The sequence below is a fragment of the Myotis lucifugus genome, unplaced genomic scaffold (assembly GCF_000147115.1).
Source record: "Myotis lucifugus unplaced genomic scaffold, Myoluc2.0 scaffold_51, whole genome shotgun sequence".
Taxonomy (NCBI): domain Eukaryota; kingdom Metazoa; phylum Chordata; class Mammalia; order Chiroptera; family Vespertilionidae; genus Myotis; species Myotis lucifugus.
In genome coordinates this window covers 3410372-3424292 of record NW_005871099.1, presented here as the reverse complement: position 1 = coordinate 3424292, position 13921 = coordinate 3410372, and the positions used below count along the sequence as shown (strand labels likewise).

At 35.1% G+C, this 13921-nt stretch overlaps 1 protein-coding gene across 1 annotated transcript in view; it reads right to left on the bottom strand.

The window, feature by feature from the left end:
- Window positions 1-13921, bottom strand: part of CACNA2D1 (calcium voltage-gated channel auxiliary subunit alpha2delta 1) — a 377680-nt gene that overhangs the window by 120395 nt on the left and 243364 nt on the right. Inside the window, 1 exon segment of the mRNA XM_023753781.1 lies at window positions 10187-10316. Coding sequence (XP_023609549.1) covers window positions 10187-10316 — 130 coding nt within the window.

The window sequence follows — 13921 nt, the reverse complement described above, 5'->3', positions numbered from 1 at the left end:
ACTTCAGGATTGTCTTCAATGTATTTTTTATGAGGTTCTTATTATTTTATTGCCCTACTCCTAATAAGATATAATGTTAATTATTTAAGATAATTCTTTTTCCCCCAAGTGATGGGATGATCACTTTGTTACAGAATCAATTGTACTTCTTAAGAGTTCCCTTTCTTAGCACTTATCAGATTTCTATTTCCTTGATTCAGAACCAAGGCTTTGTAATTGAAATAGGATTTTAAAATAAGAAAGAAAAGCTGCTTTGCCACTTTGGTATATTAATAAACATGGTAACGTTTTACTGACAGTTACTTAAGGCATTGACCTTTGTAGCAGTTAAGCATACAGCTCTGTAAAACTGGAATGATGCACCTCCAGAACTGCAGAAACATTTTTCTTTTTTTTTTGGTAAATTATCTGGTTAAAAAACAACAATGAACACAAAATTGAAGAACCTATTATTGCTAAAAACATTTTGTATAATAGTATCTTGATCCAAATTAATATTTATCATAAATACCAGCAAAGAAAACAACTACAGAACCCAGTGCAGAAATATACATATATGATGTAATAGCTGGAAAAATATTTTACAGTAAACTAATCCAACTTATATTCAATGGTCTGTATATTGAGAAATTATTTAAGAGGTAATATTCAATGTTGATAATGTTGGTGTTAGAAGGGCACTAATTCACTGCTAGCATAAATTTGAATTTGTATTAACCTGCAATATAAATAAAATTTATCAATAGCTTTGACTTTCTAATATGAGGTCTTATATTTTATCATAAGGAAATTATGAAGTGATATGGAGATATATTTATTTACCATGATAAAATGACAACAATATAAATTAGCTATGGAACATATAATATTATAATGTTATTTTCAAAAATATTATTAAATAATATATGATAAAGCTTCCTGGCATGTTAAAAGTACAGGTATAAACTTTATATTCATTCATTTTTGTAATATGTCAGTATTGGTATATTCACTTAGTTTACTATATATTTACTATTAGTATATTCAATAAACACACATACATATAGTATTAGTATCACTGTAAATTTATATATTCTCCTTTATCCTATTTTGTAATACAGAAAATGTTTTTCCTTTACAGGGAGAAATGGGGGACTATCTGTAATAGTTTAAGGGCAAAAATGTTATCTTATTTTACCTCTAACATTAATACTAGCACATTGGTAGTTAGGATTTCAACATATGAATTTGGGGAGAACACAAACATTCAGTTCATAATGGAAATGGAAAGTGTGCTGTTTCTGTAGGAGGAATTACCTAATCTGTTTTACCTTCATAAAAATGTTATACTGGATACTCTAGTAAGAACAGAGGAGGGGTGGTGTGACCTTGGACAAAGTGGTAGCCCAAGGAAGCATGCCTATCCATATTGTGTAAACCTGGTATATTTTTTAGGTCTATACTCTTCCTTCTAATTTTATATTCATTATAATTTTTGTAATGGCATTCTGGTATGTTAATCTAATTATCTCAAAAAGTGTGGTATACAAATTTAATTCTAATAAATCTTATAAATGTACTTTTGAAAAGCAAATGAGCTATGATAAAATTATTAGGATCTTTAAAGAGTAGTGAATTAAATAAAAGTACAATTTGGCAAAATTTCCAAATACCTTTCTCCATAATTATTTTAAAATATGTTTTTATTGATTTCAGAGAGAGAGAGGAAGAGAAAAGGAGAGAGAGAGAAACATGGATGTGAGAAAGAGATAGTGATCATTGCCTCCTGCACACACCCCAACTAGGGAATGAATACACAACCTGACAGGTACCCTCACTGGGAATCAAACCAACAACCTTTTGGTGCATGGGATGCCGCTCAAGCAACTGAGACACAACAGCTGGCCAGGGCTCTCCATAACTATTAATTTTTATTTCCTAATTCAACACAATGAAAGAGAATTACAGGCCAATATCCCTCATGAACATAGATGCCAAAATCCTCAACAAAATCCTAGCAAATCGGATCCAGCAGTACATCAGAAAGATCATACACCATGACCAAGTAGGATTTATTCCAGGGATGCAAGGATGGTACAATATCCACAAATCAATAAACGTGATACATCACATAAACAAATTGAAAGAAAAAAACCACATGGTCATATCAATTGATGCAGAAAAAGCATTTGACAAAATCCAACACCCATTTTTGATAAAAACTCTCAGCAAGGTGGGAGTAGAAGGATCATAACCGAACATAATAAAAGCCATATATGACAGGCCCACAGCCAACATCATACTCAATGGACAAAAACTAACACCATTTCCCCTAAGAACAGGAACAAGACAGGGATGCCCACTCTCACCACTCCTGTTCAACATAGTCCTGGAAGTATTAGCCATTGCAATTAGACAAGAAGAAGAAATAAAAGGCATCCAAATTGGAAAAGAGGAAGTAAAACTGTCCTTATTTGCAGACGACATGATATTATACATACAAAACCCTAGAGACTCCATCAAAAAGCTACTAGACTTAATACATGAATTTGGCAATGTAGCAGGATACAAAATTAACCCCAAGAAATCTGAGGCATTTCTATACACCAATAGTGAACTGTCAGAAAGAGAGATTAGAAAAACAATCCCATTTACCATCGCACCAAAAAAATTAAGCTACCTAGGAATAAACTTAACTAAAGAGGTAAAAGACCTCTACTCAGAAAACTACAGGACATTGAAAAAAGAGATAGAGGAAGACATAAACAGATGGAAGAACATACCGTGTTCATGGATTGGTAGAATTAACATCATTAAAATGTCCATACTACCCAAAGCAATCTATAAATTCAACGCACTTCCCATTAAAATACCAACGGCATACTTCACAGATCTAGAACGAACTCTCCAAAAATTCATCTGGAATAAAAAAGACCCCGAATAGCTGCAGCAATCCTGAGAAAGAAGAAAGTAGGTGGGATCTCAATGCCAGATATCAAGATGTATTACAAAGCCCCTGTTCTCAAAACTGCCTGGTACTGGCACAAGAACAGGCACATAGATCAATGGAATAGAATAGAGAACCCAGAAATCGGCCCGAACCAATATGCTCAATTAGTATTTGACAAAGGAGGAAAGAACATTCAATGGAGCCAAGATAGTCTCTTCAATAAGTGGTGTTGGGAAAATTGGACAGATATATGCAGAAAATGAAACTAGACCACCAACTTATACCATACACAAAAATAAACTCAAAATGGATAAAGGACTTAAATGTATGACAGGAAACCATAAAAATTCTAGAAGAATCCAAAGGCAGCAAAATCTCAGACATATGCCAAAGCAATTTCTTCACTGATACAGCTCCTAGGGCACTTGAACCTAAAGAGAAAAATGAACAAATGGGACTACATCAAAATAAAAAGCTTCTGCACAGCAAAAGAAACCATCAACAAAAACAACGAAGAAACCCCTGCGTGGGAAAACATATTTGCCAGTGTCCTATCTGATAAGGGCCTAATCTCCAAAATTTATAGGGAACTCATACAACTTAACAAAAGGAAGATAAACAATCCAATCAAAAAATGGGCAAAGGACCTAAATAGATACCTTTCAAAAGAGGACATTCAGAAAGCCAAGAAACATATGAAAACATGCTCAAAGTCACTAATCATCCGAGAGATGCAAATCAAAACAACAATGAGGTACCATCTCACACCTGTCAGAATGGCTATCATCAACAAATCAACAAACTACAAGTGCTGGAGAGGATGTGGAGAAAAAGGAACACTTGTGCACTGCTGGTGGGAATGCAGACTGGTGCAGCCACTATGGAAGACAGGATGGAGTTTCCTCAAAAAACAAAAAATGGAACTCCCATTTGACCCTGTGATCCCACTTCTGGGAATATATCCCAAGAAACCAGAAACACCAATCAGAAAGGATATATGCACCCATATGTTCATAGCAGCACAATTCACCATAGCTAAGATCTGGAAACAGCCTAAGTGCCCATCAGTAGATGAATGGATTAGAAAACTGTGGTACATCTACACGATGGAATACTATGCTGCTGTAAGAAAGAAGGAACTCTTACGATTTGCAACGGCATGGATGGAACTGGAGAGCATTATGCTAAGTGAAATAAGCCAGTCAGTGAAGGAAAAATACCACATGATCTCACACATTCATGGATAATAGAGACCATTATAAACTTTTGAACAATAATAGATACGGAGGCAGAGCTGCCTCACACAGATTGTCAAACTACAGTGGGAAGGCCAGGGAGGGTTGGGGAACAGGAGGGAGGGGGGTAAGAGATCAACCGAAGGACTTGTATGCATGCATATAAGCATAACCAATGGACATAAGACACTGGGGGGTAGGGGAGGCCAGGGGATTGTCAAGGGCGGGGAAAAAAGGACACATATGTAATACCCTTTGTAATACTTTAAGCAATAAATAAATAAATAAATAAATAAACAAATAAATAAATAAATTCCATGCAAGTTAGTTTCTTTTCTGATCATTCAGTGGTAAAGTTAGGAACAGTTGACAGAAATACTAGAGGGAAACATGCAGATAATTTTTTTTAAAATCCTGTTTACATAACTCCTTATACATTGATAGACATTTCTGAGCTTGGCTTTTGGGCTTGCCTGCCATATTTTTTGTGATCACTTCTGGTTTGGGATTCACAGCACAGTACAAACTATTAATGCTTATATATGTTCATGGTAGTGTTTCGGCTGTTGTTTTTCTGTGTAAGACAAATAATTGTGAACTAATGCCATGCTCTTTTTTTTAAAAATAAGAATGCTTATTGAGTTGTTCTACATATCAGAATCTTGGTTGAAATAGTATATGATTTCTTACTAAACATCTTATGAATTTTGAAATTCCTTTTACATAAAAGTACCAACTTGTGAAATTATCAAAAATGAAAACTTTCAGATAGGGTTTTAATTAAATATACTACTCTAAAATTTTAAACATATCATTGAGCAAAAATGACCAGTTTTCAATTCAAGGGACTAAAGTAATCGCCTTTGGGAAATTAGAAGATTTATTATGAAAATGTAACTATACAACTGCCTTTAAGTGAAAGAAGCTGTTTCCTGCTGTTAAGCTTCAATTAACTGTACTTTTCACATTTCTTAAGTTCAGAAACCTAGAATAATATTATAAATCTAATATGTTGTGGTGAACTGCATAAAAACTACCAGTAATTATTAAATTTTTAAGATCTTGTTAACATTGCTGATTTTACTTCTGTGTCATTTACTCACACAGCCCATAACACTGGATATGAATTATAAAGGAGTACAGGCCGGGAAGGGTCAGAGTCTTATTGATGAGATTTCAACCAAGAAGGAAAAGCCAATATCAAGATAAATAGGGCTAAATAAATAATCCAAAGACAGAGCTTCTTTTCCTTTTTTAAAAGATGTATGCCATATGCCAAAGTGTCTTATGACTTCTGAAAATCTCTAGGTATTTTTAAATTAATTTTCAAAGTATCTAGGTATTTTTAAATTAATTTTCAAAGTAAAGCAGTATTTTTATTCTCTGAGGTGATTAAAATCATCTTCTGCAGTTGTTTACAAATAGTTTATTTGAAATTATAAAGAAAAACATTTAGTTTATTTGAAATTATAAAGAAAAAGGTTTAGACAAAGTAAGATACTGAAAAAAGATACATGCCCTGGCCACTGTGGCTCAGCTGGTTGAGCGTCCTCCTAAGCCTTTGGATTCCCAACAGGGCACATGCCCAGTTGAGGGGGGTGCAGGAGGCAGCCAATTGATGTTTCTCTCTCTCCCTCTCCTTTTCTATATCTCTAAAATCAATAACAATATTTTTAATAAAGAGATGTGTATATTATGTGACAATTAATATCTTAAAAATGTATTCATGGATTTATTGTATGTGTCAGATTTCATGACAGTATAAAATAGATGAAGACATTAGTCACGAATATAATTTCAACTAAAAAAAAGAGATCAAGATAGTAAGAAAATGAAGATTCTCATATGTAAGTATATTACTAACTTCTGGGTACAATCCTGGCTCCAAAATAATATAACCAAGTCAAAATTAACTCAAAAGTAAAATATCAGGTATATTATTACTCATACTTATTAAAAGAATAAAGGGTGGAATTAGAATTTATTTGACATCTGACAAATGTTGTGGTTTTTCATTAAAGACTTCACTTCAGTTTCCCCCTTTTCAAAATTATTTATTTTAACAAAATTATAGTAAATAAATATTATATTAAGGAAGTTTATTAGCATGAAGTCAAGCAACTAGTAAACTCTAAAAAAGGTTATTATTAATCAGGTCAATGGAATTATAGAGTCTACTAACCCTTGGTATTTGTAAAATATATACACAAGGTAACTTATCAGACTGTTGAATTATGTTCTAATTTGTTTTCTAGTAATCTAGGCAAAAAATGAGAAATGCATTTTTCACTTATTTTTGCTTCTAAAACCTAATATCCCATTGAAAAATTAAGCAAAGTAATTTTGTTTTTATATTCTCTGGGTAACCTACTCCTGAAGAGAAATTTTCCTCTTTATTTTCAGCCTTTTAATAGTTTAACAAAAATATCCCTCTATAATAAGGCAGGTGCAGGGAAGCAAGCTGAAGAACAGTACGAAAAACCCATTTGAGTTATTACATTAGTTAGTGTTGGCAATTTAAAAAATATTCTAAAGGACTATGTCCCAAACTATTAACCATGGTTAGCTTCAGGAGAGGATACCATTGGAGACTTTCATTTTCCATGTTAAATATGATGCAATATTAAAATTTTGCCACCATGGCACATAGCTTTTAGAAGAAAAAAGAAACCTGTATTTCTTTTTGCTTTGTGTTTTGTTTTGGTTAACCCTCACCCTAGGGTATTTTCTTTTATTATTATTGTTGTTGTTGTTGTTGTTTATGGTATTAAAAATAGTACTACATATGTCTCCTTTATTTTTTTCCCCCTGTTGACCTCCTCCCAGCCTCCCCTACCCTAGAATATTTTCCCAATGATTTTTAGAGAGAGTGGAAGGGACAGGGAGATACAGAGAGAAAGAAACATCTTTTTGGTTACTTCCCAGACACTGGGCTAGGGATGGAGCCTAGACTGGAATCCAACCCAGGTCCCTTCAGTTCATGGGCTGATGCTCTATCCACTGAGTAAACCGGCTAGGGCAAGAAACCTGTTTTAAAAATGTGTGAAGTAGTTCTGATATCCTTCATCGAAAATTTTACAGAAAATTTGAGGATTTCTGTATAAGTACTACTGGACTGCCTGAACTTCAAGGAAATTTACCTATAGAGGGGCAAAAAAGACTGTGGAAGTGCATGTGATGAGCCTCATTAAATATTCTGTGTATCTGAGGGAGGGAGCTGGAGTGAGAACAGGCCAGTGAGGTAGGGGCAGCCTAGTCTGTGTACCATGAAAGGGCGGAAGTGGTGTGCCTTATGCTATACAGTGCAGAGCGTAAGCTCAAGCCATTCTTTTCTCAAGCTGTACTTGGGCAAAGGTGCCCATGTCTTGAGAAAGATGGGCAGTGGCCAGGGGAAAGAAAAGAAAGGGAGGGGGAGTGTAGAGGCAGAACTCTAAGAAATAACCATCAACTTCCCCAAGCTGCTAGATCCACAAGAGACAAATTAAAATCACAATACACTCAACTTTTTTATTTTTCCTTTCTTTGGGCAGGGCAATCAATCAATAATATGACTGAGATTTTCAACCCTTTTCACCTCCTGGCACACATAAAGTGATTACTAAAATTCTGCAGCACACCAAAAAATATATGTTTGCTGATTTGACAAAAAAATATAGGTATCATTTTGATTCATTTACACTGGATGGCTATTTTTGTACGGTTGTTGTCATTTTTTTTTGTCACTCTAAGGGAAAAGAGGTCAGTGCCCATGACTAAAAAGTCAGGTATTGCATGTTTTAAAAATTATTGCGGCACAAGGGTTGAAAAATTGCTGATCTATGAACTTGCTCAGAGGCTATTTTGACTACCAATAGTAAACAAACAGAAGCCTTCCTATTAAAGAACAAAGGGTAGCTAGGCAGGGTTCTGCTCACACCACATTTGTTTCAATCATTTTTTAAAATTTATCTACAAGTCTTCCATGTAAATAGATATTTTTAAACAAAGTGTCTACATGTTTAAACTAGTTGAAAAAAAATAATTGACTGAAATCTTGACATTTATAAAGTAGTGAATTTCAGGAGTAAGGGGAAAAACTCAAATAAGAGGCAACAAAACAGAAACATAATCAAAGAAGCTTCCCAATATGTGAAAAACAATCAAGTTGAAGTCCATTTTTTAACATACTAACGCAAGTTGAAAAATAGAGCCATGCTATGCACAGTATTGACAAAAAAATATGTTTTGACTAAGAATGTCTATATCCATTCACCCAGTTTATTCTTATGTAAATTCAATAGAAAGATAAAGTAATAAGATCATTACTTTGTTGACATACCCAACAAGCAATAGGTTATAAACATTTAAACAAAATAAGGTGAATTAAATAATATTTTTAAATGAAAAACATCATTATAGAGCTTGGTGTTGTCTGAATAGTGGCTCACTAAAGTATTTACAAAATATAATTCAAATATTAAATAACTTTTTGATAAAGAACAAAATTGTGGAAGTAAAAAAAAAAATCTGAATCTAAATCCCAGGTAGTTTCTCAAAGGACTTACAATTAATAGGATAAGTTGGTTGTAAAGAAGTCAAATTATTTTTAATTTGCATGGAGCATCAAAAACTACCTATACACACCATTCCATATCTATTATATGTAGAGAAATATTGTATGTTTAACATCTTATGAGAATTGATAAGAAAACAACATGCACATTTTAAAACATTAAATAGAAGCAAAATGAATGAATACCATATTTTATAGGTGAAATTTATGTTATGAGAAGAATCATACATCTATTTCAAATTCCCTTTTAAACAATAAATAATATCACAGTAGATTTAAAAAATAAAAGCTAATTTGCAATATTAGTCTCTGTGCTTAATCCTGTTTCTAAACTTTAATTGTATAATTAATAGTAACAGCAAACACTTATATAGAACTCACTATAAGCCTGGTACTGCAAACTTATATATATTAATTTATTTTATCCTCAAATGACTTTTGGGGTTAGTAAATTTACTCCCATTTTACAGGTAAGAAAATGCTTAGCCAGAACATCAAAAGATTTGCCTAAGGAAACAATATTGGTAAAATTTAGACTTGAACTTAGGCCATCTGGCTCCAGAAACCAAGATATACTCTAGATACTCAGAACATTCTAGAGCCTTTCTGATTATGGGGAATACAGGAAACACACTTTTAAAAATGTCAAGTGGTTCTTTCTCCTTACCAGTTTTTGTGAGAAGGCAGGGTATGAGGGGGCATGAAAGTAAGCTGGTTAGAGAATGGACATCATGGAAGCCAGAGCTATGATTGAACAAAGATCTTGCTTTCTGGGTCACAGCGAGTCCTCATAGATGACTGGGCTGTCCTCAGGGAACTTCCTAGTTAGAATCCTCAGGCTCTGTCTTGGTTACATGTGGGCGTTTCTGAGAAACATCACTGACCCAAGCTTGCTCCCCTGCTTTTTCCCACATAACTTACCCCTCCCCTCTTTGCAGTGAAGCCTTCTCAATCTAATCTTCCATTTAGTGGTTTTCTGCTTCCTCAGGTCTTTTGTTTATTCCTTCTCCCAACACTTCTTTTTATCTTGAGCCCACAATATATTGGGAGAGAGACTTAAAAGCATGATAAGATGTGGTAAGAAATGGAGTCTAAAATATACATCTCGCTTCCTTTACCGGTTTGTGTGTTTGGTAAGAATGTTTGCATGTGTGCACTTGTGGGGCACAGTTTTGATTTTTAAAGAATATATCTAATCCTTTTAAGTTATTGATGTCCTTTGGGAAAGCAGAATTATTTACTAAACCCTAGAGTAGAAGAACATCTCCATGGATGCAGACTTGCCTACAATTTTTTTCCAGTGAGGCCATCTGAGCATAAACAGCTCATGAAAATCAGGTTTCTTCTTTTACACAAACCAGAGTTTGCCACAGACTCTTAACTGACATGAAAATAAAACAGTATCACATTAGCTCCATAAGATAGATAAGAACATGGCATTTGAGCTGTTGTTCACATCCTTTTACTTACAGCCCTCGTAGATGTCGGTGGGAATATGGACTGCTGCATGCTGATAGGATATTTGTCGTCCAAAATTAGCATCATCTATGAAAACAGGTTTTATCCTCTGGCTGCCTGGCTCGCTGTCATTTTTTTCAGGCTATATAAGAAAATACAGAAAACAAACAGAATATTACAACTTATGCAACACAGATGTTCTCACATTCCTATCATGTGCCAAGTGCATATTCTTTAACAAAGGAACTAAAAGAATATTTTAAAATAGAGTACCAGGATGACTTCCAATTTATTCACAGTATAACCTAACTTCTCTCCTAATTTCCTCTGTGCTTGAGTCACTCCTCAGGATCATCTCAACAGAACCAGAGCTTACCAGCAACTAGTACTTAGCAAAATGTACATTTAAACAACAGGATAAGTGTCTTTAAATAGAACCGAATAAAAACTATCCCCTTGGAGGGAATTTCACTCATATCTTACCACATTTATAGTGTACAGTTGAGGATAATTCTGGGTTTGACAACTAATGGTCCTCACGACAGAATAAAAGACAGTAATGAGAAATTATTTTATGTCATGCTCCCTCGACTTTTGCATGTTTCCCAAGTGAATGAGATTTTTCCCCCCATAGCCCAGATCAATTTGATTTTCATGGACCTAGCCCCGAATATCACTGGGGGATGATTTTTAGAGAGTGGAGGGGAGAGATAGAAGCCTCAGTGTGACAGAGACACATTGATTGGTTTCCTCCCATATGGTGATTAGGGCCTGCAACCAAGGTACATGCCCTTGACTGGAATTGAACCTGGGACTCTTCAATCTGTGGGCCCATTCACTGGGCCAACCTGGCTAGGGCATGACATTTTGTTTTAAAAAAAGAAAGTATACTAGAAAAGAAGAGATCTATTGTAACTCTAAGTACAATCAAATCCTAACTGAAGCAATTTGTCTCCCAAGGTAGAAGCCAAGAAACAATCAATAATGATTTAGGAAAATCCCACAGGAGTTTAAGGTTGAAGATGAATTTTCTATCTCTTTGAACTATGCTTTATTCTGTTTCTTTGTTATGGGTTGGGGCCACAACATTAGTAACAAAGAAACAGAATTTCTGGAGGATGAGGCCCAGAAATCAGGATTTTAAAAAGATTCCCAGGTGATTCTAATGTGCAGCCAAGGTTGAGAACCACTGCTTTAGATACTGAATTACCTGTTGCCCTCCCTTGACAAAATCTAAGAATCTCACTCATTTATTCAAAACACAAGTCTAGAACAATTGTTTTTGACTAATTATGTTAACCCGTTTTTCCCAGTTCAAATATAGTTATTTTAACTCTTCCCTAATTCTTTTTTCATTAAATTCAGACCTGTATTATCAACTCATTCATTTTAGAGACTAATGTTTTCCATATTCCCAAGTTAAACTCCTTAAAACAAAACTGGAAATAAAAATCACAACATTGGGCTATTTTGGCAGCACACAGCAGTAATGCAAAGGATAAACAGTGGGAGACTCCATGGACAACCAGATTTCAGAAGGAGGCTGGGAAGATGTGTTAACAATCTAAAGTTAGCAGGTCTAGAAAGAAGCGTGTGTCCAACTTTCCATATGGCTCTGGAAATTTATACGGCCAGGTAACACATCAGCATCCTGAGATATTTTAACAACTTCCTACACACACAACCACACTTAGGTATTTTTTTTCTCTAAGGAAATTGAAACATTGAAAAGATTATTTAGACACAATATGAGCAACATGGCTTTTTTTATTTCTGTAAAGCTATACGTCTGATCCATCATTAGGTAATAAAATCAACTTAATATCTCATGACCAAGTCATTTTTAAATGAAACAAATATGAAAATACACTCCACATAAGACAGAACTATATTGTGAAATTTTTGGTCAAGTTAGGTATGACTGTGTGTGTGTACGAACATACATGTGGGTATATGCGAATTGAATTGTAAAATTTGTCATTGATAAAAATATTTGGGAACAGAGCACATTTTATTTAGTTAAAAGCCACAACGATATAATTGTCCCTCCAGTAACAAAATGAATATGCAAAATAACAGTGCTGAAAGTCTAACATTTAGCAACACACCTACATGCGAAAATCACAAATTACACTCTTCTAAAACAGAAGTGTGTGTAACATAATACCTATTACAAAGAACATACAATACTTACAAAATATCATAAAAGGCAGAGAGGGAAGTATAGACGTCAGATCTGGTTCTACTCTGTTGCATTAATAACATCTCGAACTCAGGCCAGTCCTGTTCCTCGGGCTTCTGTTTTTGACTCATAAGTAAATGACTCTGGGCTGCAGGTGTGGTCCTTACCCGGGGGGACAATCAGAATCACGTGGGGAGACTCCGCCCCCACCAATAAAGCAGCACATCCCAATGGGGAGAATGTCTTTTGAAGGAGTCTCTCAGTTGATCCTAAGATTCTCTCCTAGCTTCAATTAAGAACCCTCAGACTAAAGGATTTGCACTGGATTCAACTGTGCATTTTAATACACTTTAAAATTCACCCTCTCTAGTTTGTCGGTATCTATTCCTGGGCACTATTGACATGAATAAGAGAAAGGTACATTAAAACAAACTGCTTTCATTAATAATGTGAATGTAAAGAGGGTTCCAACTAATAGATACTATTCTTCTCAGCTGCAAACATTCTGAACTAGTGAAAAGTCTCCACAGTTACTTTAAAGCAGTGGTTTCTCAAAGTGCGGTCCTTGGAGAAGTGGCATCAGCATCCAGGGAAACTTTTTAGAATCCAGGCTCTCGGGGCCCACCCAGGACCTGGTCAGTAAGAAAGACCACGGGAGGGCTGAGCAATCTGTAGTTTAACAAACCTCCAGGTGATGCTGATGAACACAAAAATGGAAGTCCTGCGCTTCAAAGTATCAGTAGTTTAAATTAGGCATACATTTTTATGTAGTAGACACACTCATGAAATATTAGGATTGATCAGTAATATTCATATTAATGGGTACCTAAAATTTTCTGCCCTCCATGTATAAGACAGTTTTAGTATTACTGTGCATACATATGGTGATATGGCAAGTAATGTTTTTGTCAAAGGATATTTCAAAAGACAACAGTCCCTCATGATACTCTAGTGCAGGGGTGGGGAACCTTTTTTCTGCCAAGAACCATTTGGATATTTATAACATCATTCGAGGGCCATACAAAATTATCAATCTAGAAATTGGCCTGCTGTATTTGGTCAAACATTTAATTAACTCACCCCTAATGCCTTGGCAGGGCGAGAGCAAATATTTCTGGAGCCTTATACAGCATGCAGGCAGGAAGGTCCCCCCCTGCTCTAGGGGTTAGCTCCATCCACAATTATATTGGAAAAACACTGCCTGTTAGATTCTTCTATTAAGAGAATACTGTATTTCAAAGCTTCTTAAATAAGCTTCACTAAAAAATCAACTGTTTAACCCAGTGTTCTCAAGCTTATACAACCCTGAAACTCTTTTAAAAAATATAATACCTATTACAAAGAACATACAGTACTCACAAAATACCATAAAAGGCAGAGTGGAAAGCGCAGACGTCAGGAGATCTGGTTCCATTCTGTTGCACTAATAACGTCGGCAACGTAGGCCAGTCACTGTTCCTCGGGCTCCTGTTTTTGACTATAAGTAAATGACTATGGGCTGCAGGTGTGGTCCTTACCCGTGGGACGATCAGAATCACATGGGGAGCCTCTGCCCCCACCAACAG